General features: G+C 43.1%; 1 protein-coding gene across 3 annotated transcripts in view; it reads left to right on the top strand.

Annotated features, from left to right (window-relative positions):
* Positions 1-19,762, top strand: part of atp10a (ATPase phospholipid transporting 10A) — a 50,803-nt gene extending 31,041 nt beyond the window's left edge. For all 3 annotated transcript variants that reach the window (XM_025903072.1, XM_003444290.5, XM_005451245.4), the window contains 11 exons: positions 4,818-4,921; positions 5,343-5,469; positions 5,558-5,742; positions 7,651-7,999; positions 9,781-9,857; positions 10,901-11,026; positions 11,118-11,318; positions 13,440-13,520; positions 13,958-14,062; positions 15,606-15,793; positions 15,969-19,762. In XM_025903072.1, the coding sequence (XP_025758857.1) occupies positions 4,818-4,921; positions 5,343-5,469; positions 5,558-5,742; positions 7,651-7,999; positions 9,781-9,857; positions 10,901-11,026; positions 11,118-11,318; positions 13,440-13,520; positions 13,958-14,062; positions 15,606-15,793; positions 15,969-16,611 (2,186 nt within the window). In that variant the 3' untranslated portion in view covers positions 16,612-19,762. The remainder of the gene's footprint in view (positions 1-4,817; positions 4,922-5,342; positions 5,470-5,557; positions 5,743-7,650; positions 8,000-9,780; positions 9,858-10,900; positions 11,027-11,117; positions 11,319-13,439; positions 13,521-13,957; positions 14,063-15,605; positions 15,794-15,968) is intronic.
* The last annotated feature ends 4,511 nt before the right edge of the window (positions 19,763-24,273 follow it).

The raw sequence follows: 24,273 nt of genomic DNA, 5'->3' as shown, positions 1-24,273 counted from the left end.
TTTTATTTTTAGAGCTGCTGAACTCAGAGCCTGCTTTGACTAGGGTCTTAAAAAAGAAAACTTCCCTGTGTTTTTTTTTTCCTTGTTCCATATTCTACAGCTTCTTTTATGTCCTAAAGGCAAAGGTGTAGCAGGGTCTTACTATTCCAGTCACACAAAGACCTACACAGACCTGTACCAGACATCTGTCCAGGGGTGCTTAGCAAAGACGGTTTCAACCCACAGGAACGCGTGACACAACACGCAGTGTGGAGGTCTGCAGCCTGGGATTACTTCACTTTTTTTATGATATTATTGCTTTAGAATGGTTTAGAAAATTCCCATGACGGTGTCAAAGAGTTCAGGTTAACGTCTTTATTCCACATCTTAGAGAAATCTATAAAGAACTGGAAACTGTTTACTGACTCAAATAATTTAACCTTTCTTAAAATTCACCGTAGTTTAGGAAAATATTTTATCGTCATCTCCAGTTATCACATTCACATACAGAGTTTTCAAACTGTTTGACGTTTGTCTTTCTTTAAACTCTGTTTATCAGTTCCGGTTTTCTTGTTTGATTAACTTTCCTTACCTTAATCCAGTCTGAATCCCGATCTCTGCTAGCATCTCCGTAATCCTGATATTTTAGATCAAAGAAATCCTCATCCCATTCAAATGTTTTGAATCCACATAAAGAACTGGATAATGTTAGCAGATCTTTTACGATTCTGTAATTCCATTTTCCTTTTGCACAACTGGATTTCAGGATTTGATCCTATCAGATTTGATTAATCCTGCCAGATTATATTTCAACAACTGGGCCCTGAGATTTACTAAAGCATTGAAACCTGCAGTTCCTCTAACGTCCACCAGAGGCTTCAGAAGGGACCCACATTTTAAAACGTCCAACTTTACAGCAGAAATAAACATGTTTTTATTCTGCCACAAAAAAATGTTTCCCTCTTTCATAAAAACAGACAGATACATTCATCGTTATACTGGAGTGAGGTAGTTACTGGGTGTGGCTGCTTTGATTGGCAGACTGCTGGCTGGCTGCTAGGATTCATCTTTGGTGCCTTTTCTTTAGTGCAACTCTCTGACAGATGATGTGAAAGGAAGAGAAAAACACATACAAAAATGCAATCATTTCATTCCAATTATTATAATTTGCTAATATTTTGGAGTCATAATAGTCTTTGACTTTAACTGGTTAACACTGAATTTCCACATCTGTACACAGATGGCATCGACTTCTCACAAAGATGAAAAACAAAATTAAACAATGTAATAATGAGCCCCTAAATACACTGAATCTACTATGTGTGGGAAGCACCAGTAGTAAGTGAATAAATCGAGTTGTAACTGTGTCAGTAGATGCTGGCATGTCGTGGACTGCGTGTGTATCCTGCAACAGTGTTTACCACACTTTATACAAGCTTTCCTGTTACGGCACAATTCCTTCGCTGCGTCGTCATTTGCTCAGAAGTGTAAGTGCTCTGAAGTGCTTTCGTTTTCATGGCCTGAATCAGCCGGTGCAGCAAACTGTCTTGGATCCCCTTCAGTAAGAGCATGCTGTCATGTTGTGTGAGTAATACATTTCTTTCACGTGCCTGCTTAGTGGCTCCCTCCTGTTCATTAAAGGCATCTCAACAAGGCTGCGTAAAAATGGCTCTCCAGCTGAAATGATCCTCCTACGCCGAATGAGGACTTGTTAACTGCAGCAGACAAGTGGAGATGAGCCCACCCCCCAAACCTCGTTTTAGCATGTTTTCTTACTGACATGTAATCTTATACTTTGGAGAATTCTGAATTACAGTATGATTAATTGTATTGATTTGATATACCTTTATTAGTCCCACAAGGGGAAATTTCATGTTAAGGCTGCCGACCTATTGCACGCAATGGCGGCGGCATCTTACCCTCCGACCATACATACATTACACAAAAACATCACATGGGGAAGACAGATCAGAGAGGTATAACAATGGAAAATGCACCACATGAGGAAAGATAAGGAGAAAATCATGCATTTCCATCATGCATCCCTTTTGTATTTAGCCCGTGCTGAGTCCTGCACACAGCACTGGGTGCACAAGTTTTTCCACTTACTTAAAATTCAGTTGCTCACAAAAACAGATCATACCGCCTAGTGTCCCAGTTGAGCAGCTTTAATGACCAGGGTTGCGTGTGTCTTCATGCACACGTTGGTTCCCCATTGGGCAAAAGCAGCCAATTAGAGCGCAGCAGGCACCGGGCCTTCTCATAACCCAGAATGTCCATAATAGCTCCATTCAGGGAATGAGGGAGTTGTTCAGTGTCATTTTAATAACAGGACATGTGGAGACAGACTGTAGACCTTTGGAGATGAAAGTGTGCCTACAAATTCCTGTTTAGTAGTTCCACAGTTATTATTTATTCACACAATAAATAATTCATTTCATCAATAAAAAAGGGTGTGTCAGTCCCTGTCAGTAGATCCCAGATTTGGATCTGAAAACAGCTGAAAAACTTATGTAGAAAGGTTGGCTTATCTCCGTATTAGATCAAAATCATTGAAATCGAGGAAACAGTAAAGTTAAAATAAACACATTGGTGTGGTGTCTGCAGTAAAGCAGGTATATTGGACTCTAGTGGTGAAAATGAGGCAGAGTCACTGTCAATTTAATAGTTGGTGTACATTCCAGCCTTCGCCTGTAGTCGTGCAAGGTTGTGTTTTGTTTTTAGGGTGGCAGTCGTAGAGATAAAGAGCTATGAGTACAGTCAAAAGAAGTCTGTTGAGGTGATTGTGGGTTCATGTAAGGATGCTGCTCAGAAGCCTCCCTTTTTTCAGGCACTCCCAACTGGAGGAGACACTGAGGTAGATCCGTATCCCATCTCATCTGGGCTGGGAATGTCTCAGTGTCTTCCAGGAGGAACTGGAAACTGTTGCTGAGGAGATGGACATCAAGAAAAGCAGCTTAGTCTGCTGCCAACGTGGCCCAACTTCAGAAAAGCGGACGATAACGGATGCTCAGTCAACTAACTTGCAGACATTTAGATGATCACCTGTCACCTCACTGGTCTACACTCATGTGGTAGCCCAGAAACATCGATTTCTTTATAATATATTATATATAGAACTAATCAAAACTAATCAATCATAGTCGCATTAGACATTGGTTTGCAGGAGTATCTAAGCAAAGATAACAACTGACGTAGCTGATGTTCACAACACTGAGCTACGCTTGTGGAATTTCACGAAGTCGGTAAAGCTCCCGTTTCAGTAATACTGGGGTATTGCACAGTTATCATAAATGCTAACCTGCCTGATTGCCACAAACCAGCTTCAGAGATTCCTATGCTTAGATAAATGGAGCGGGACCATCAGGAAGGCCATGCGGCATAAAATCTCTGCCAGTTCAAACATGTGGATCCATCCGCTGTAGAAATGAGGGCGCAGCCAAAAGTACTTTTATCCGATAGCCACACTAGCCGTCTGTTTAGGGGTCATTAAGGTAGCAGCTAGCAGCTGTGGCTAATAATAAAATGATAACATTAATTTGGGAACGAGGCAGCAAACACTGTGATTCCTGCCCATCAGTAACAGTATTATAGAAAGTGTTAATTTAACAGTTGTTTGTGTCCAAAGTCACAAATAATTTTGCATTAGTAACTTTGATCAGCAACGAAAACATGGAGCCAAGTCAGCAGAAGTGCAGCACTACATCAGACAGATTGAAATGCATATATATTTTTGCACTACCTTTTAGAGTCTGAAAGTATTTGTTTCATAGAGATCTAATAGTTTGGTTAAAGTATATATTTTACAGTATCTATCTATGGCGTTGGTATCTGACAGAAAATAGCCTCTTTGTGTTTACAGTGGTCAGAGATGAGGTGAGCATTAAAGTCATGTTCTCAGACTTGACACAGCCAGGCTTCTTGTTGCAACCATATATGGCGCTATTTAAGGCACTTCAGCTTTGGCTTTACTCTTCAGAAACAGCTCTGTCTATCTTTTATATACAGTCTGTGGCACAAACTGTATATAAAAGAGAGGGGAAAAAATGCACCTCAGTTTTCTGACTGGAAACCAAAACATGATGTGAATTTCCACCTGTGTCTGCGAGCCTGTCTGCTCCCAGCAGCTGTTCATCAGAAAGGCAGAACTCGTGCTGTGTTTTTGGTTGAGTGTTTTTTCCTCCCCAGCCAAAGAGAAAATAGTCTGTTGGTGTAATTATAACTTCTTCATAACACAACTCGCTTTTAGCGGTGAATAAAAACACTTAGTTTAGATTATTTCCTGACTTTTCGAGCTGGAACTGTTCGATCGCTGCCAGTTTTGTGCTAATTTGTTCCTCTCAGTAAAAATAATTTTGCGTGGCGGTGCATGTGAGGCTGTGCCTGCCAAGCTGTTGTGTTATTAGTGAGATTTCATGGCTGGCAATCAGAGTGTTGGCTGGTGCATCTGTGTCAGGAGACCCATAAGGCCAATCTGTTTGTGCGCCGCTCCCCTGCCAGAAAGATGGCCGAGATGTTGCCAGAGAGGCGCTTCAGCAAGACGCGTTGAAACATCTTAAATAACTTTGAATGTTCAGTCATTTTTAAATCATTTGGGACGAAAATTGAAATAGATTAATTATATTTGCGAACGCCATAACCCAGATGCCGCTTAGTGAGTAATATGATGGCTTTACGTTGAGGTGTAGCATGCATGGTTAATTTAGGTGTGAGGACAGATGGCTTCTTGGATGAAGTCTTTTGTAATTTGGAACTAAAACGCTGAACCACTCATGCAAATTCCCCCAAAGCGAGAAAATTCCATCTCTGTTTATTTCTGTCCTTTTCTGTTTTTTAAGGAAACTCCAAAGGGAAACGTCAGAAAAAGATTGTCTGCAGGACCCAGCACTACCTGAATCTGTACGCTGCAGATGGACTTCGCACGCTGTGCATAGCAAAAAAGGTATGCAAGCGCAGATCTGTAAACCTGAACAACTGCCGTCCATCATTAAACTGCTTTAAAAGGGGGCGGCGGAGGTGGTGTGTCTTAGTGGCTTCTTGACAGGATGTATTTGCAGCCCGGCGCAGATGATCACATGGACCAGCCCTTCCACAAGTGACATTCTTCGTGACTCAGCTGCAATCTGTGCCACTTTCCCAGGCTGTTAATTTATGCTCTCACAAGCTGGGCTCATTATATTCCTGCCTGTGCAGCGCCATCACCAAAGCAAAGCGATAAAACACCTTGTCAAGGTCTCACATTCTGTTATGGAGGATCCTTTCCTGCCATAAAGGCGAATGAGGAGTTCGGTTTTATCCCAGCAAGCTGACACATGACAGTGTGTGTTTGTGTGTGTGTGTAAACTTTTGTGTTTGTGTGTCAGATTCTCAGCAAAGAGGAGTACGCCTGCTGGCTGCAGCGGCACTTGGCGGCTGAAACGGCCATTCAGGGAAGGGAGGAGCTGCTCTTTGAGTCGGCCCTGCGGCTGGAGACGAACCTCCATCTTCTGGGTAGCTCTCAGTTACAGCTGAAACTGTTACTATGAATGTAATTACTCTAATGTTGGAGAGTTTATCACAGACTTGCCTTCTCCTTCAGGAGCGACGGGCATTGAGGATCGGCTGCAGGACGGCGTGCCTGAAACTATAGCTTCCCTGCGGAAGGCGGGCCTGCAGATATGGGTGCTGACGGGGGATAAACAGGAAACTGCTGTGAACATCGCGTACGCGTGCAAGCTGCTGGACCCCGAGGAGGAGCTCCTGACACTGAACGCTGACTCTCAGGTGAGCAGCAGCAGCAGCCGGGTTTTAATAAACTCTGGTTTCCTAAACGTGGAGCGCTCTCACACCTGCACGCTGTAATTGGATTCTTGCTCATTTCCCCCTTGGTACCATTTGTTTTGGCACATGTGACCAATGCCAGCTTCCCTTAAAGGTCTTCCTTGGTCGCAAATAAACTCTGCAGCACCGACTGCAAAGTGTACCTTATAGTCTTGAGCTAATCAAACAGCAGCAGATTCCTGTGTAGTAGCAGCTGGTGGACACACTGGTCATTGCTGTGTGAACAGTGAGATCAGCACAGTCCTGTGGTGGTCTAAACACCATAGAAAAGTCAAAACTGAAAAAGTGACTGTGATCGGCTGTGCCAAATTACAATAGCTGTCTCCTCAAGGTGCTTTATATTGTAAGGTAGACCCAACAATCATATGACCCCCTATGAGCAATCACTTTGGCGACAGTGGGAAGGAAAACCTCCCTTTTAACAGGAAGAAACCTCCAGCAGAACCAGGCGGCCATGTGCCGCGACCGGTTGCGGTGAGAAGAGGAAACTCCTCTGTCATGTGAGCATCTCAAGCTCCTGCAGTGATGAATCACTGAAATGCTGGTAAAGACCGACCCCGGTCGTCTTTGCCTAACAACGTTTCAGAGGATGGAGTCTCAAGCCATTTAGATTCTTATTCACAGTCTAAATATTTTTCTACAAAAGTGATCGGCTGCCTGAAGAGAAGAACTGATTGCACAATTTACTGCATTGCTCAAGAACATCGCCTGTGAAATTGCACAGCAAATAATCAGATTTATTATCTGATTTAATTCATTTATCCCCCAAATTACAAATTGTGTCTTGTAGCATCCAAACACTGAACATAAGATTTAACAAAACAGCATAAATAAAGTATAATTACAGAAAAAAGAGCTCAATAGGTAACAAGCTGACTGTACTGTTGTAGGATGAAGTTGGCTCATAAAGCAAACTAAACCTGAATGCATTAAAATATCTGCTCTAAACCCAACCGACCCGAGGACAGGCAGAAGATCTTTATTTCAGTTGCCTAAGTTTTAGCTCAAACTGACAGCAGAATGGGTGAAAAACGCCCCACAGAGCACAGCACAGAAAAAATGTGCTGGCTGCGATTTTCCTGTGGTGACGAGTCGGGTGGAAATGTACGACATGTGTCAAATCAACCTTCGGCTCCGCTGGTGGGATGACAAACAGATAGCTTTGTGTTGGCATCATAGATTGTGTGTAAAGCGTTAGCTTTGTTGTCAGACCCACAGCTGTGTGTTGTTGTTTTCCAGACCGAGCACAGGTTGATCTTTAGTGTCGCGTTCTTGTCTCTCTCTGGAATAAATCAGAAGAAATCCTCATTCCAAAAGATGGAGATCGCTCATGTTTGTGTCTGATCTGACTAAAGATTTTTTTTATTGGCCCATCCTACATGATGTGTTACTACTACAGATGTATGCAATGTGTTTACAGTAAAGCCTTACACAGGATTTAAATTCGTATTTGATCTTAAAGTATCCAAGCTCTGGAGCTCCGGAGATTGTTGCCGCTGGCATCAGTGATGATGTGAAAATTAAATTGGGAAGCCTCTGACCAGCCTGCTGCTAACATGTAAACAACAGGATGTGTGGGGAATGGACTGTGACATCCATCGATGGTTTGACTGCAAGTTGTAGTGAAATCTACTAGAATGTTGTTGAATGTTGAATCAAATTTTCTCAAAATATTCATCGTGCATTTCTATTTGTGTCTGAAAACTCCTCCTTTATTAAAAAAGGACCCACAATGTTTGACTCTGTGCTGCTGAAGCATCTGCTTACCAGATGTGAAGCAGATCAGGCAGTTTTGATACGAATTAACATGCCGTCCTGACGCTGAACTCCAACCTCTTCTCTCTGAACCAGGAGGCGTGCGCGCTGCTGCTGGAGGAGAGTTTACACTACATCCAGGCCAAATTCCTCTGCAGCCCTTCAGGCCCAACCACCAAGACCTTCAACACTAACTTCTCGCCCTTTGACATCTACTCCTCTTCATCTCCGTCCTCCCAGTCCACTCCCTTCCTGGTGCACCGGCTGGGCCTGGTGATAGACGGGCGGACCTTGGCCTACGCCCTGGATAAGAGTTTGGAGGATAAGTTTCTGGCCGTCGCGCGGAGTTGCCGTTCTGTCCTCTGCTGCCGGTCCACGCCGCTGCAGAAGAGCATGGTGGTCAAACTGGTGCGGAACAAGCTGAAGGTCATGACTCTGGCCATAGGTAAGGACCGGGTGAGCATATTCAGACACAGATGTGCCTGTTTTTATAATCCCGTCACACGCTCACTGCTGGGCTTAAAAACAACTGACCTCACCCGAAGTAAAAACTAAATATTTGTCCTATCTCATGCTTGCATGTGTTTATAGTTGCAGACATAAAAATGAGGCCTATTAGGCTCTAACTGTGTGTTAAAGCATTCCTTAGCTTTGAACGGCTTAAACTGTGAGCTGTAGTCTTGAACCTTCAGGCCATCCCAGCATGTAAGATCCCAGCAGCGTCCAGACAGATCAGAACGTGCCTGAGCTCTCGAGCACAGCTGCTAACCTGCTCACAAGTTGCTCCCAAATATTAACGAGCTTGGATAAGGGATTTTTTTCTCAGCGTTGAAAGACATTTTTGGAACACACAGACTCTTCCAGACAAGTGTACAAGTGACTTTGCCCATCTTCATCTTACTCTTTAGCTGTTCTAACAAACACATGAATGCCATATTTTAATTGCAGTGTGCACATCTGAACCTGCCAGCCCTGAACATTCAGTTTATTTACTTTATTCATTGCATCTTTACCTCATCGTGCAGCAAACTGGCTGCTACACAGCTCCAGTGAAACTCCTATATGTTCCTCCTGCTGTGATCTCTGTGTGAGCTGATTTTGAAATTTGCCTGAGATGGAGGTGCACCATTCATCATTCAGCCTCTGCTCTGAGTTATTCTTAGTATTTCTACACTTTCCCCTAATGAAGCTGCAGCAGCACAGAGGGGACGTGAGGACGTCACTGTGACCTGCGTTGGTCTTTTCTCTGTTTTCCATTTATTTGGTCCAGCTGCGCTCAGGAGGAGCAGGTTTTATTTGCCAGCGGGGCGTTTTTTTCAGTCAATGCTATGTTAGCTTTTGAGCTTTAATATCTTTCAGTACTTCAGTCTTATTATTCAGACGTGTCATGCTTCACGAGCTGGTACGGAGCCTTACACACATTATTTGTAATAATACTAAATTATGGCCTCCTCGGGCCATTCTAGGGTTTTAACCAAGTATCTGACCAATAATATGGCTGCGATGGGGTTAATTATACTAACACACTGTCGAGTTCTGGTGAGAAAAATTCAAGGATTTAATTTGGGTGTTGCTGATCACTAATAAGCAGATACATAAACTTCTTCCACGCAGTCCATCATCCAAACATGGTCACTTCTGGCTCCAGAAAAACTGATATGACAGCAGCCAAAATGCACTCTGGTTATACTTTTCTTAAAAAGTCGTGATGGCACATTAATCACGTTGTTCCATGCGACTCACAAAAAAATCCAGCCTTGTGAATTCTCAGTGAAAAAGGAAAAAAGGAAAAAAATTCCAGCCAACTTCTATTTGAGTGCTTCTCACCACCTACCTTTCATTATCAGCCTGTGCTGCCACCGCGGTGCCATTGTGACAACAAAATCCTCCTCCTCTCCCACTCCACCACCTGTAGTGACAAAAAGAAGGGAAAACAAATCTATCCACACATCCGGAGACACCGCCTGTCGGCTGCCGCAGCAGGAAGGCCTCTGCCTCATGGGAGGCCGAGCCGCCGAGGTGGCGAACGGCACCGCAAGCACGCGGCTCGTATAACGGCTGAGGAGTCTGTGAAAGCTTCACGTTCCTCTCGCAAACATGGGGCACGCCGGCTTCTCCATCTTGTCGTCTTCACGCTCGATAAAGCCCCCCCCTCCTTATAAACTGATGTACCTCCTCCTTCTAACAGTCTATTTTCTCTCTTTCACTTCCCCACATTAATCACAGGAGATGGGGCCAATGACGTCAGCATGATCCAGGTCGCAGACGTGGGTGTGGGGATCTCAGGACAGGAAGGCATGCAGGTAAGGTGATGAATAGAGTGGCACATGGGGCAGAGAGGAGAGGAGAGGTGGGTGATTTACGGTGGGCTGTAAAAAAGCAGCGCAGCCTGAGAGCTCCTGAGAGCGAGAGGAGCTGCAGATAAAAGATTGGGGAATTGGGAAGAGGGGGAGACACTAGCATTCTTTAGGGTTGTTAATGGCTTTTCATTACACTTAAGTGTGGTTTTTAGCCCACATCCATGACCATCCTCTAAATAGGATTGCCTGTGCTGTGCTGAGTCAGCAGGATGGCCCCGTGTCCTGCAGAGAAGCAGCGCGGCGTGGACGCTCAGCTCCAAGGCCACGGCTGAGAGAGCATCTTCACGAAGAAAAACCTCCTCCCCTCCGCTCGTTTACCTGCAGCACCCTGCTCCAGAGCTGTGCTCTTATGATGGAGATTCCCAATTAACTTCCAGGGGAGGCTTTGCCGGCACGCTGCTGTGCAGCGCATCTGCTAAAGCCTCAGTATCCTGTCTTTAACCAAGCCGCTGCATTAATTACCGTTAATCAAACTGCCACTTAATGAGACAGCGGTCACTCTCGGGGACTCCGCCGCACACCACGTGCTGAGACGCTCTTTACTGCACCCCGGGCCTGCACGCGCTGCTGTATTATCATTAACGCACCATTCGTCTATTAGCGACGCGCTCCCTGTGTAGTCGTTAGGAGGGGTTATTGGAGCGCAGCAGAAGCGAGAGGCCTGCTGTTGTTTCTGTTGCTGACAGCCGAGAGGTGCCGTAAAGGGTTAGCGGGCGGCGTTTATGATGTAAAAGCAGGGCTCAGTACTGGGAGTGTTTTACACGGTGATGGATGAGACTGACAGCTTCCTGCCGCGCTAACGGTGAATCCCAAGAGGGAGGGGAACTCGTTTACGAGTTATTGCTTTGGAAAGATTATACCCGCTAAAGATTCATTAAGAAGAGGCGAGAACAGCCAACCAGTAACTGCCTAATGTGTGCTCGTCTCGTGTACGTAGGAGAGAGGCGGCAGGAGACTGAACGTGTGGTTCTTGTGGTGTTCTGCAGGCAGTGATGGCAAGCGATTTTGCCCTCCCACGTTTCCGGTATCTCCAGAAGCTCCTGCTGGTACACGGGCACTGGTGCTACTCCCGCCTGGCTAACATGATCCTGTATTTCTTCTACAAGAATGCAGTAAGGCCCCTCCCAGTGCACACAGATCTGAGTCAGAAAGGATGAGGTGTTCTACTTTTTCTCACTGCTTCCATCCCATTTGTTCCCTCAGATGTTTGTGGCGCTCATCTTCTGGTATCAGTTCTACTGTGGCTTCTCAGGTTCAGCCATGATTGACCAGTGGTATCTCATCTTCTTCAACCTGATGTTCTCTGCTTTCCCACAACTCATTACGGGCACTCTGGACAAAGACGTGTCAGCAGAGACTCTCCAACAACTACCTCAGCTCTACGTGAACGGCCAAAACTCCGAGGTGCGCTCCCTACTAATGATCTGACAGCACATTTCAAATTTTAATAACAATAATGTTGAAAAAACAAACAAACTGAAAAGTAGACCAGGTGTCTGTCTCCTGAATCCAAACTGGGAGCTGATTCCACAGAAGTGCCTCCCATTCTACTTTTAAATACTCTTGGAGCCAGAAATAATCCAGGAGTCTAAGAGCAAAGTTTTAGGATAGTCTGGTAATGAGGTCTTTAAGATGTGATGTGGCCTGGTTGTTCTGGACTTCATAGGTAGGGAGAAGGATCTTCAGTGCCAATTCTGGATTTAACAGGGAGACAGTGAAGATAACCAAATATGGGAGAAATATGAGCGCTGTATCTACACCAGGGCAGGGCAATATGACCAAAAATATTTATCACGATATATATTAGAAAATTTGCGATAACGATATAACTGACAATATAAATTAACGCGAGACAAAATACTTCACAACTCCACAACTTTATTAGTGCAAAAAAAAAAACATCAATGTATTTTCACTTAAACAAGCAGCTGTTTTTATGTGCATTAAAGCTATATAGAAATCTAACAGTGCAAATGCAAATTCCTTGCTGACAGTTTAACCAAAAGGCATTTCCAGTGGAAATTGGCCGACATATCCTCAGCATAACCATGTATAATATCCACAAAACTTAAAAAGAGGTTATACACACACAATGGGGTAATATTTTGTTAAAGCACAGTATGTATTACTGCGAGAGGCTCCCGACTACGGTAGCCCTAATGCTCCGACAATCCATCAAGCGGTGCGGCTTCGTAGCTTAGCAAAGTCGTACTAAAACATTTTTGACAGATTTTTTGAGCGCCATGTACCACATAAAATCGGTTCGGTAATAACGACGGCCCGCTTGCATGCTCTACCAAAAATTGTGCTTTGTTGTGTATCTGACGGATGAAAGCCAAACCAGTTCCCCACCAACTCAAGTGGCACCATTTTTACAAACCAATTCTGGTTCATCTGTTTCATTCAACAATCGCCATCGCCGCCATGGTTTTTCCACACGTGCGTATGAAAATAAAGGCACTGCGCATGCACGTTTTACCCATATTCTATCGCGATATTTCATTTTCTTATCATTGCCTAACATTATACCAGTATTACCGTGAACGGTATGATATGGCCCAGCCCTAATCTACACCCAGTTAGTACTCCCTCTATAGCATATTACATCAGCTGAAGGCTTTTTAGAGAGCTTTTACAAAAGTCTGATAATAAGAAATTCCAGTACACCAACCTAGAAAAATGCATGAACTAGTTTTTCAGCATCACTCTAAGGCAGGATGTTTGTAGCTCCGTAGTGTAGTAAGTTTACACAAATGGCTAACACAAATTGTGGCTGTTTCAGGTGCTGAATTATCTGTGAGCCAAAAGCTCAGACTGCTCTAAACACTCAGTTTCACACAGTGTTTACTACTACTGTTGACTCATATGAGAGAGCAAATGTCCCTGCTGTAGTTATCTCTGTCATAGAAGCCCCACCTTCTGTTTGTGAAAGGCAGCCAATCAGAACAACGTTAGCTTAAAGGCAAGTTGGCTTGAAATGAGGCGTTCCAGTGAGCCCTAAACTCTTAATCATGCAAAGTTCTCCACGATTTAGAGTCTAAGAATTAAACTTGGTATTACCATGAGGGGGTTTTTTTTCCTCTCCCTGGCATAGACGAACGACTTCACTCTTTGCTCCAGAGAAAACCCAGTTTGTCAGTCTTGACTCAAAGGTCAAGAATAAGCCGGAATTCATTTTGCATGCTGCATATATACATTCAGTTTAGACTCAGAAATCCACATTTTTCCTAAATAAAATGAATTTATGTTATAATATGCCATGATTTCTGTCATTAACCTTTGATTTCTAGTGTAAATCTTAGCGTAAAGGTTAAAACTGTTTCACTTCATCATTGTTTTGATGGGTCATTAATGTTATTTCTGACCCAGAATTAATCAGGACTAGTCCACTGGTTCTGGTATCAAATGTAGGTAATAGAGACATTTTTATGTGGAGTCTCGTGTTTTGAATATTTACATTTTTAACATTTTTCCTCTCCACAGTCACACTGATGCTGACTCTAAGTGTCTGTGTTTATCCTGCAGGAATATAAGCCATATATGTTCTGGATGAACATGATTGATGCCTTCTACCAAAGTCTCGTCTGCTTCTTCATTCCTTACTTTGTAAGTGTCACTTCTGCCATTCGAGTTGTACCTTTTTGTTTGGTTTTCAGTGTTGATTTTAATGTTTTATGGTCTTTACATTGTTGTTAACATGGATTCGTCAGCGACAAAATTTATTCATTTATCATTTATTTATTAATTTCTTTAAATTTTACTTTAAAAGAATGTTTTCAGTACATAGCATGAAATTGGAAGTGTTGCAGAGATTGCTGAGCTCAAATTTGTATTTCTACAAAACTGCAATGCATTCAATATATATCAATAAATGCACAAAAAATGCTTTAAAATACGGAAATTCAGTGAGATCCTCCTATCAGTATGTAAGGTGTGGTCTTATGTTGTTTTTTTTGGAAGGTGGTCGATTTTCAGTTCTAGCAAGCACGAAAATCTATTTTCTGTATTTTTTTTTTAATGAAATGTTCTTCTATGCTACCCAGGCCTATGCTGACTCTGACGTAGACCTGTTTACATGGGGAACTCCCATCACCACCCTCGCCTTATTCACTATCCTGCTACATTTGGGCACCGAGACCAAAACATGGGTAAGAAATCTGATTATAAAGCCAAGAGATGACAGCAGCGATCCCTGATGTTTATTTAAAAATAAAAATAATTTTAAGCTCATGGTCAGTCTGCTTTGGATGGTTACAGCATTATAATGCTCAAAATCTCTGTGGGAGAACATGAGTGGGATTTTTATTTCCAAAACCTCATATTCGTATAAAATTTCGATCAAACAATAACAGTATAATGTCCTCGTAAGTGGATATCTCCAAAACAGTTATTAACAAATTAATATTTTATTGTATGCAAAATGAGTGTTAACTAAAGTTGGGGCTATTTGTAAAATTTTCATCTTATCAATAATTATTAGAAAACGTCATTCATTAGAGCTGCTCTGTGTTTGCAGCGTCAGACAGACCACACCGCATCACAGCATGCCAACACCTCACACCGCCACAGAGCTCAGACATGCTGCTCATAAACTGTTGAAATTTATGACCTTGCTCTGAGTCCGAGTCTTCTTCATCATCTCTGTGGCTGTAAATTCAGCCTGACGAGGGTTTTTTTTTTTTTTTTTTAAACACATGGGAAGAGTGTCCTTTTTACTTACTGCCTTCATGGACACGACTGCCCCTCATTTAGAGGCGCTTTCATTAAAAGGAGCACGATGGAAGGTACACCTCCACACACTCAGCTGGCAGGCCCTTCATTTCCTCGCTGCTCAGGAACATAATGCATGCCTGATTGGTAAACTGGTGTGAAAGTCAATTAAAGGTAGGTAGGTGACAGCAGCCCCCTCCTCCCCCAAAATACAGAAGCTGTGAGGCTGTAATTAATTACGTGTGTCAGGACAACACTTCGGTGAGCCATTGTACACGATTCGCTGTGTCAGACGTCAGATCAGCCAATCATCTCCGGGATGCAACATGAGGAGTTTTTTCCCCTCGCTGACTAAACTCATTTTAGGGCACGAGAAGACGGTTTCGCATCCACACTTCTGTCTTTCTGCCTGGAGGAAACTTCTTTAATGTAGCCTAAATGTACAGCAGGCTTTAGCTTCCAGTCAAGTTTACCTTCATTTAAATATACATGCTAATAATATTTTACAGACAGTAAATCAAATTACTGTGTAACACTTATACAGAAAGCAGCAGGGAGAGTTTCACGGTTTGATCCTGGAGTTGAAGCTGAATCACGACCGCTTTCGTAGATATTTCAGGATGTCTGTGGGGCGGTTTGAGGTCTTGTTGAGGAGGCAGAGAAATCATTTCAGAGGGCAGATTTAAACAGTATTATTTTAGTATTTCCGTGTCATTGTATATTCAGTAGCAGTGCGGGTTTTGCACTACGAGCAAACTTGGTGAGATCTGATTATTCGCATGTGAAAAATTGAGCTTTGTTTGGAAAAATAAATGCTGTAAAATTATGTGGTTGGTGTGAACGCCTGCGTTAAGAACAGGTGAGTGTGAAAAGTATTTTTAACACACAAAATATTCACAGATTTTACGCGTCCGGTGTGTAAAGTCTTATGATTTTAAGTTTCTGTTACTGTTTCTCATCCTCGTGTCCTTCCCCCTGTAGACGTGGATGAACTGGATGTCGATCGCCTTCAGTATCGCCTTATTCTTCACCGTGGCGCTGTGCTACAACGCCTCCTGTCCCGCCTGCTACTCGCCTTCCAACCCCTACTGGACCATGCAGAGGCTGCTGCAGGAGCCCCTCTTCTACCTGCTGTGCTTCATCACGCCTATCGCTGCGCTGCTGCCTCGGTACGCCGTGTTCACTTTGTGGATGAGTGAAAACACGAGCCTGTTTTTCAAATATTTATGATCCGAGTGCTGAATTACGTCTGTTATTGATACCAGATGCCTTTCATGTTTATCCCAGCCGCCTGGCGTTCTTCGGTGGAGCGACGCTGATGTCTGTCTCTGTTTTACTTTTCAGATTTTTCTACAGGGCGTGTCAAGGCACGCTGTTCCCGAGCCCAGTCCAACTTGGAAGGCAGTTGGATAAACTCCCCGCTGACATCCGCAGGAACATCCTCAGCCTGAGTCGGGTCAAGGTGGGGTCGCCGCTCTGCCCCAAGCTTCCCTTCCTGTCCCTCGCTAAGGCTTCGCCTAAAGGTTACAATAAAAAGGACCGGAGGAGCGTCTCTGGCTCTAAACAGGGGCCTCTATTACAAACAGATGAAGCAAAGAGAAGCCCGCTGCAGCCCACAGACAGCGACATGCACCTTTCAGATCTCTATACACCAGCTCCGTCAGAAGTAGACACCCTTCCATACACCAAAGACAACCCTGCCCCGTCAGGGGAGCTGCAGACTTCTTCCGCCGCAGACTCGGAGCATCTCAATGAGACTATAGAGCCGTCAGATGTGAATCTGTCCAGCTGTGTCACCTCCACACCTCTGCCCGCTCAGGCAGACGGCGTGCAGCTGAGCATGCCCCCCGACGGAGCCTCGCAGTGCGTCAGATACACGAGGAACTCAGAGGAAAGACTCAAATCTGAGCACGCCGTCAGTCCGGCACACAGGACAGAGCCGCCGACAGAACGGCCGCTGCAGGCCGCCTCCTTCAGTCTTAACTAGAAATCCAATTGCACAATAGTTTTGTTTTTTTTAAAGATCTAATTATATTTTTCAAGCAGATTCTTTTATGAAACATGCAAAGAGGTACTTTATATTTTGGATGTAAATCTAAAGCAGAGATATTTTTGCCTTTTGGGAGATTTATTTGTCTGATACTGGGAAACTTAAAGTTCACACAGAAACATCTCAGTACTCCGTCAGGTCTTAATGAAATGAAGAGCAGAGAGATTCCACCGTGATATGGTACCCAGTTCGTTCTTTCAGCTTGGCCTGTAAATGCACCAAGACCTGGATCGGAGGCGCCCGTGGCCTCGAATCGGTGCTGATGAGGAAAGAAGTTCCCGTACTTTACTTATACTTTACGTCCACGCAGAAGCATATTTCTGTGAGGACTTCCATGCAGATGATACCAAAGGTTTATATTCACGTGCAGCAAGTTGTGGAGCTGGCTCGATGCACATTTTCTTCTTGTTGCTGGATCGGGAAACATAGAAGTCTGTTTCTAGCTGTTCTCTTGCACAGTAAATTCTTCTGAATAATAATTATTAGAGCTGTTGGCTGTAAAGTTATTTGTGCATTATGACCAAGAAATCGTCATTTCAGTCTTTATGCACTAAGAATCCACCAGGAATTATGCTCTCTGTGTGTGTGTGTGTGTGTGTGTGTGTGTGTGTGTTTGTTTCTATGAGGTTAAGACTTGGTTTGAAATGGTTAGCGTTAGGATTATGTTCAGATTAGGGTTGGGGTTAGACGTTTAGCTGGGCCGTGGAATACGCTACGTCCTCGCAAAAGCAAAACTTTTATATACACGTGTGTGTGTCTGTGTGTGTGTGTGTGTGTGTGTGTGTGTGTGTGTGTGTGTGTGTGTGTTTATCCAACAACTCATTGGATCTCTTTTAAGAGCCAGTTCCACATAAATGTAGATTTGGTAACTGTTGCCAAGAGTTGAGGTCAATTCGGTTTCCATGACTGTCTGTCAAATGTGAAGCTAAAGTCGGAGGCGTTATTTTCTAAAAATAAATAAATAAATAATAATAATTTTAAAAACCTGCTTTGCAGCATCTCTAAAGCTAATTAATTAACATTTCATAACATCTCCTTTCTTTCATTTCTGTAATCACCATATCATAAAGATGATGTATGTATCAGTTGGTTGACATTTCACATTGCTAGCGGTTAGCTGCTTCTGTCTTCACCTTCATGTACTGAACCCGTCACTTGTCCTAACGGCGCTACACCAAGCATCCAGCAACAAGTCAGCCTCCACCCGAGTGGAAACCCTCCTCTGTGTGTCTGTGCAGATGTTTTGCAGATGTCTTCTCATCTGCATCCTTTACAGTTTTACTAGGAAGCACTTTAAAAACCCCATTTTGCTTTTAGCTTTTCAGTTTTTAAACACCATGTTTACAGTGGTGGATATTTTTACCTTAAGCTGTTTCTCTCTGCTCTTCGACTTTATACACAGCTAAGCTAACTCTATCATAAGAAGCAGGATTTTTGCTACCATAAGCTTTTTTTGTCTTGTTTTTTTTTTAGTCTGACTTTTATCATGTTTGATCTTTGGCCCTGTGCGAGTAACAGAGTAGCATTTAACTAAATGCAATCTTAAAACTGGAATTATTCTGACGAAGATTTATATCTTCATAAGCAACGACCGGTACTCAGAACAGGAGGTCTTGGCCTGTGCAAGTGGCCTGACTCCAAATGATATCTGATGGGCTGTGTGGCTTCATATTTAACACAAACATGAGAGAGAAGGATCAAATTTCTTTTGTTTGTGAGGAAAAGCCAGTTGGAGGGAGCTTATTTCACCCAGAGTAGAAACTGGGCGATTGATTCCCAGAATAAGAAAAAGGGGCATTATTTTGAACTTTTACTCATGAAAAGCTAGGCTAACACTGAGTGAAATAATAAATACATGAGGCTGAGCGTAACAGAGGCACCGCTTAGTCTGTGCAAGTCCCCTTTTTTCCATTCATGTCATGTGTTTAGTTTATCTGAAGCCCGTCTGATTTTTTTTTTTCTACAGCTGTAAACAAAACCCTCGGGGTTCAGTCTGTCCCAGATCTTAAAGAGACGGCTTTAAGTTTGCACTTTGAAAGCTTTGAGGTGCTGAGTGTCGTCGGTGCTGCTGGGAGAGCTGGAGCTTTGCACCCCTCTTACCTTTGCAGACACAGTTTGTGGTTGAGCATTTAAAGCAGCAGCACCTTTTTAACATTTTCTGAAGGGCGTGTCTCATTCCAGGATGTTTTTGTAAAAAGTTCAACTTTTGCCAAAGGTCATCTATATATTCTACGTGCCTTAACACTGGATAAGAAAAGAAAAATGTGCTCGTGATGCTGATTCTGTTTGTTTAATGATGACGGAGCATATATTCGGAGGCTGCAGGCTCTGTGGTTTCTCTCCTGTCCTTTCGCACATGGTGCTTGTTCCTTTGGCATGCTGTTGTCTGCAGTCTGTTCACTTTGTTTCAGAGGTTCTGTCATTTGGGGTGTTGCACTTTGTGTGCCAGGCTGAAGCTTGAGCGTTTCTGCGATCCTACACACACACTGTCACACAGCGTATCTGAGCATATTCGATATTTTTCTCTTTATTTTTCTTTTGGTTGCTGCATCGGCCGAATGTGAGCTTCACTGTTTGAATGGTTTCACTCTCAATGCTGATCAGCCACAGCATTAAAACTTTTTTTTAAAACCACAATTATTTTGAAGCACAGTAGTTTTTGAAAAGTCAAGGAGACATTAAGTTGTCATGTTAAATAGCTGCCAGGTTCATGGGATGTGAGATGGGTTATTGTTGACCGAGACCAGAAAAACAGCGAGTCGCTCCACTTTTAAAGCGATCACTAAATTAATTTAGGAAGACATGGAAGCGTTCAAGGTGTTAAACTCTGCCACTGGCAGCCGGTGAAGCCGTGCTTCTACCAATCAGATCTGCTTTTTATGTTGTGGCTGATCAGTATATTGAAAGGTGTTGATCAGAGAATTTGGGTTAAACACTGAAAAGCTGCAGCCGGTCACCAACGTAGAAAAACTGTTTTAGGTTTTTATTAATATTTACCATTTTTATCAGTTCTTTGGCCTTTGAGCAACTGGAAATTTTCTGTACATGGAAACTTTTGAACAAAATAAAAATGATAATAAAGAATTGATGTATGCTTTCCTGGTCTTATTAATATACATTGACTTATATTACTTATGTTATGTATAGCAGGCTTGCCCACTATAAACTTGAAACCAGTGAGCCAGTGATCATACCCTGGATAATTCTCCTTTCTGACTTTCAGAATCAACATAATTTACTAAATTAAGTTCAAATTTTATTCAACAAAAGCTCAGACTTGTGGCTGAGACCATAAACACATCAGGAAAGTGTTTACTGGGGTCCCAGACTGAGGTAGATGTGCACCATTTTCCCCATAGACTTCAATTCAATTTCAAATTTTGTATAATCTGAGTCGCCCCCTGCTGGCCGTTAGAAAGAGTGCAGGTACTCCCACATTAGCATCGCCAGCTTTTTATTCTAGCTTTGTAGTCCGGTAGGAAAATCCTGATTTGACGTAGAGTCTAACAGTCTATGTGTTTTTTTAAAGCTCATCTTTCCTTCTCTGGATCCATGTGCTGTACAGTCCCCTCAAATTAATGACCATCGCAGCACTTTCTCCTCTCCACTGAGATAATGATGACTCCTTCCCTCATCAGCTGGTTTTTTTTGGTTTGTTTGTTTGTTTTTTCTGCCTACGCATGAAGGTGTGTGACTTTGAGCAAAGCTTTTTGTTTTGGGAGTTGCATTGCTGATAAGTAACATGGGTGTCCGTGGATCAGGAGGTACAGCGGGTCCTCCACTCGGTGTTTCGTTCCCCAGCTCCTCTAGTCGGCATGTCGAAGTATCCTTGGGCAAAATACTGAACCCTGAGTTTCCCCTGATTCATCCACGAGTGTGTGAATGTTAGGTTAAAAGTGTTTAGGGTGAATGGGTGAATAAGGTTTGTAGTAAGAAAGTGCTTGAAGTGTTAAAATAGAGTAGAAAAGCACAGAAGTACCGATCCATGAACTGACTTTTGTCAGTTTTATGATGAGAATTAATGTAAAAGATTTATATTATCATTAAACAGGCTCCACTTGGATTGAAGACTTACTCTAATTACTTTTTAAATCACCTGCACAACGAGGCTCATTCGCAAGTTGATAGAGTTTGATTAGAATTTTTATCATAAAGGAGCTCCATTGATTGTGGCCATTAAAGAGGCCCAGGCCCTCTTCGTGACCCGTAGTTTTAACGAGCTTAAATCAGAGTATTTTCAATTTCCCAAGCTGCCTCGTATATATAACGTGGTCCACCGCAGCAGTCGGGGAGCTGGATCGTGGGAGTGATGATGCTTTAAGAGCCTCTCCTTTTCCACTCCTTTCTTCCAGAGACGTTTTGTTCATTTGCGCCAGTGAGGATATGCAATGCATCATTTCTGATTGCAAATAATAAATGAAGGATTTTTTTTTTCTTTTTTTGTGAGCCAGGGCCATCTGTCTTCCAGTTGGTGGAGGCATTGCGAGGCTCCGTTCTGCTCTGTCACGTAGGAGTGGCTCAGAAAAAGCATTATTGCACTTTTTCAGTCTAACTTCCCACTGACACAGGAAGCCTGCCAACAGAAACAGCAGGGACACCAATAAACAGAACACAGAGATAGACAAACACCTACGAGTAGTTCAGGGTCTTTGGTTCACCTGAGAGTAAACTGTGTGAGGAAACACTACAAGAAAAACATGACTAAGAGACCTATTTATGGGTTAATTCTTACACTTTTAATAGTAGTTTTTAGAAAAGTCCTTTGGATGATTTTTCCAGCCATTCTTAAATTTTTCAGACCTTTATTTGGGTCCGGGTCATAGATGCAAATGTTTAAGAGGGTTTCCAGGGTTTCACTTGGACATACCAGAAGCACCTCACATCGGAGGCGCCAAGGAGGCATCAGGGTCATCTACTCCGGGCCCCTCCCGGATGACTGAACTCCTTACTTGTCCCTTAGGGAGGGGTGCTTGTCTTTGAGATGCTTTCTTTTAGTCATTACTCAGAACTCGTGGCCACAGTGACTCCCCATGAGTTGTGTAATCCAAGGCAGTAGAGTCTCTCCAGGCAATCCCGTCCTGGTTGAGGAGTCAGGCTAAGAATGATGCAGTATCATAATTGATATCCATCTTTTTTTTTTTACGCTTATCCAATTTGGGGGCTAGAGCCTATCCCGACTCCTATAGGGCGAGAGGCAGGGTACACCCTGGTCACGTCGCCACTCTTTCTCAGGGCTAAAACAGAGACGGACAACCGTCGCACTCACATTCACACCTACGGCCAATTTAGAATCACTGATTAACCAAACCCCACTGACTGCACGTCTTAAAGTGTGGGAGGAAGTGTGAACGCCACACAGAGAAGGCCCCGGCCAGGTGCTGGAATCAAACCCAGGACCTTCTTGCTGTGAGGCAACAGTCCTACAGTCTGAAAATGTTCACCTATAGCTAGGAAAAAAATCCACTGACCTAAAAATGTGCCAGACAGCAGACACTAATGTTTCTTGGTAATTTAATTTTCTAATTTACAAAACAGGAAAAATTGAGAAAAATGAACTATGAAGAAGTATTATGAAGACTTGTATTGGAAATGCTTTTTGTTTTACACATAAAGTTAAAAAACTATTTCAGAATGACCAGATGCTTAGTTGGTATAAAGACCAAACTCGTCACACCGACTGAGCGGGGACATCTCTAAAACAGAGGATCTTTGTGCCGTGAAGTGTGAAGCAGAAACCTTTATGTAAGCATATTTTCTTGCTTTTGCCTCACGAGCAGTTCAGCGGCCCGTTCGCCTGAGCGTGTTGTGATAATGTCGACATTTGCTGAAGTGTTAAAAATCCCCTGCGCTGATGAGCCCGTGTTATGAGCCAGCTCTGAGGACGTCTCTAAGGTACATGTGTCCCGATCGCACGAGACATCACCTCCGTCGTGATCGTCTCGGTGACCCCCGTCTCTGCCTGCTGTCTGGCACATTTCCAGGAATTGCTTAACACCCGTGATATAAAATGATCCTCTCCATCCTACGTCCTGCCCTGCATGCAGTCTGCAGCATCTTCTCTGGAACTCTGGACCGCCCTGCAGTCTCACTCCCAGTCTGCATCGCAGAGGCTAAAAACACAAACACTTTTTTTTTAGTTTGAACTTCATTGCCGTGTTTCTGCTTTTGTTCTTGTTTCAGCGATTATGAGATAACTGGGAGAGTTAATGAGCAGTTAAAAACTCCTTCTGACACATAGTAGAGAGAGTAACAATGATCTGTTAAATATTCTGTAACAAGTAAAAGTCTAAGATTCTAAATTTTACTTAAATCTCAGTAACTTTTTTGTTCTAAATCAAACAGTCGCTTATTTCCTGTGGGTGTATTAATTAAATGATCTGGACACAGTTTCGGCCTTACTGCCAGTTTTTGTCAGTGGTCATTTAAAAATCCCCCAAACAAACAGCCAAAAAAAACCCCAAATCCCTGCAGCCCACAGAGCATTTTCCCACAGATGACTACTATTAATACTGCAGAATTCTTGCAAACAAAGTATTTTTCCCTCATCTTACCGAGTTATATTCAGCTGATGTCTCATGTTTTATTTTTGTCATGATAATAAAGACTGAACAGACCAAGGATCCTGCAGGATGGTGCAGCTGATCACAGAGTAGCAGGCCACTTGAAGATCTGAAGGCTAGCAATACAACAGAAGGTGGGCAGTGGTGTGTTAGGTGCCTGGGGGCTCTCCTCTTACTTTGATGGGCTGGGTGGGGTGCTGGAGTTGGGGTTGGTGGATCCTGCCAACTGTATTTTTTCCCCCCTATCCTTTCTCTTCCCTTGGTCTGCCTCCCTGTGTCATGATGTGCGCCTCAAAATGATATTCAGGTAGTCTGTATGACCCCCACGTGCTTGCATACGTGCTCTTAACTTTACTTAGTTTTTTTGAGGCAACGAGTTTGCATAACTTTAAGTTCTGGGAACTAGTGAAGCTTATGCGTAAATTCAATAAGGAAGATCTGTAATCACTCATCTGCTTTTCTGTTTACATGTCTGCTGCTTTCCCACGCTCTCGATTCCGACATACTTCATGCTGTACTCTGACTAAAAAGTATTCCTTTAATTTTTTTTTAGCAGTGTATAAACCTATTTTATTCACATAAGAGATAAAAACCTTTTTTATAAAAGGAAAGTAATATTCAGAGCTCAGCCTTTTCAGTTTAGCGTAGCCTCTCACTGACGGTTTGAATCCATGTGTTGTGGGACAGTATTATCGCCTCTCTTTCATAAAGGATGCTCCAGTGTCTACTCTGCTAAAGCAGGAAATAAAGAAGGCTCTGAATCTTCTTTCCTGAATATCTTGAGAGTTCAAACAGCTCTGATTATGGCTACTTCTGGGTCGCTGAACCATCCTAAACAAAACTCACTATTTGACCACACCCATCATTTCCTGGTTATGGGACCTGCCACTGCAGCCAAAATACTTCTCCATACGGAATACTGCTTCTCAGCTTTTGCATAATACAACAGTTTCTTTAGACAGAGAGAGTTCATTCAAATCCAAACATAGTTTCAAAGAGACAGAAATCATGAGGGGCCAAAACAAGAAGTTTCCTGCAC

This window comes from Oreochromis niloticus, linkage group LG23 (genome assembly GCF_001858045.2).
Source record: "Oreochromis niloticus isolate F11D_XX linkage group LG23, O_niloticus_UMD_NMBU, whole genome shotgun sequence".
NCBI classification, from domain to species: Eukaryota; Metazoa; Chordata; class Actinopteri; order Cichliformes; family Cichlidae; genus Oreochromis; species Oreochromis niloticus.
This window is presented reverse-complemented; position numbering and strand designations above follow the sequence as displayed.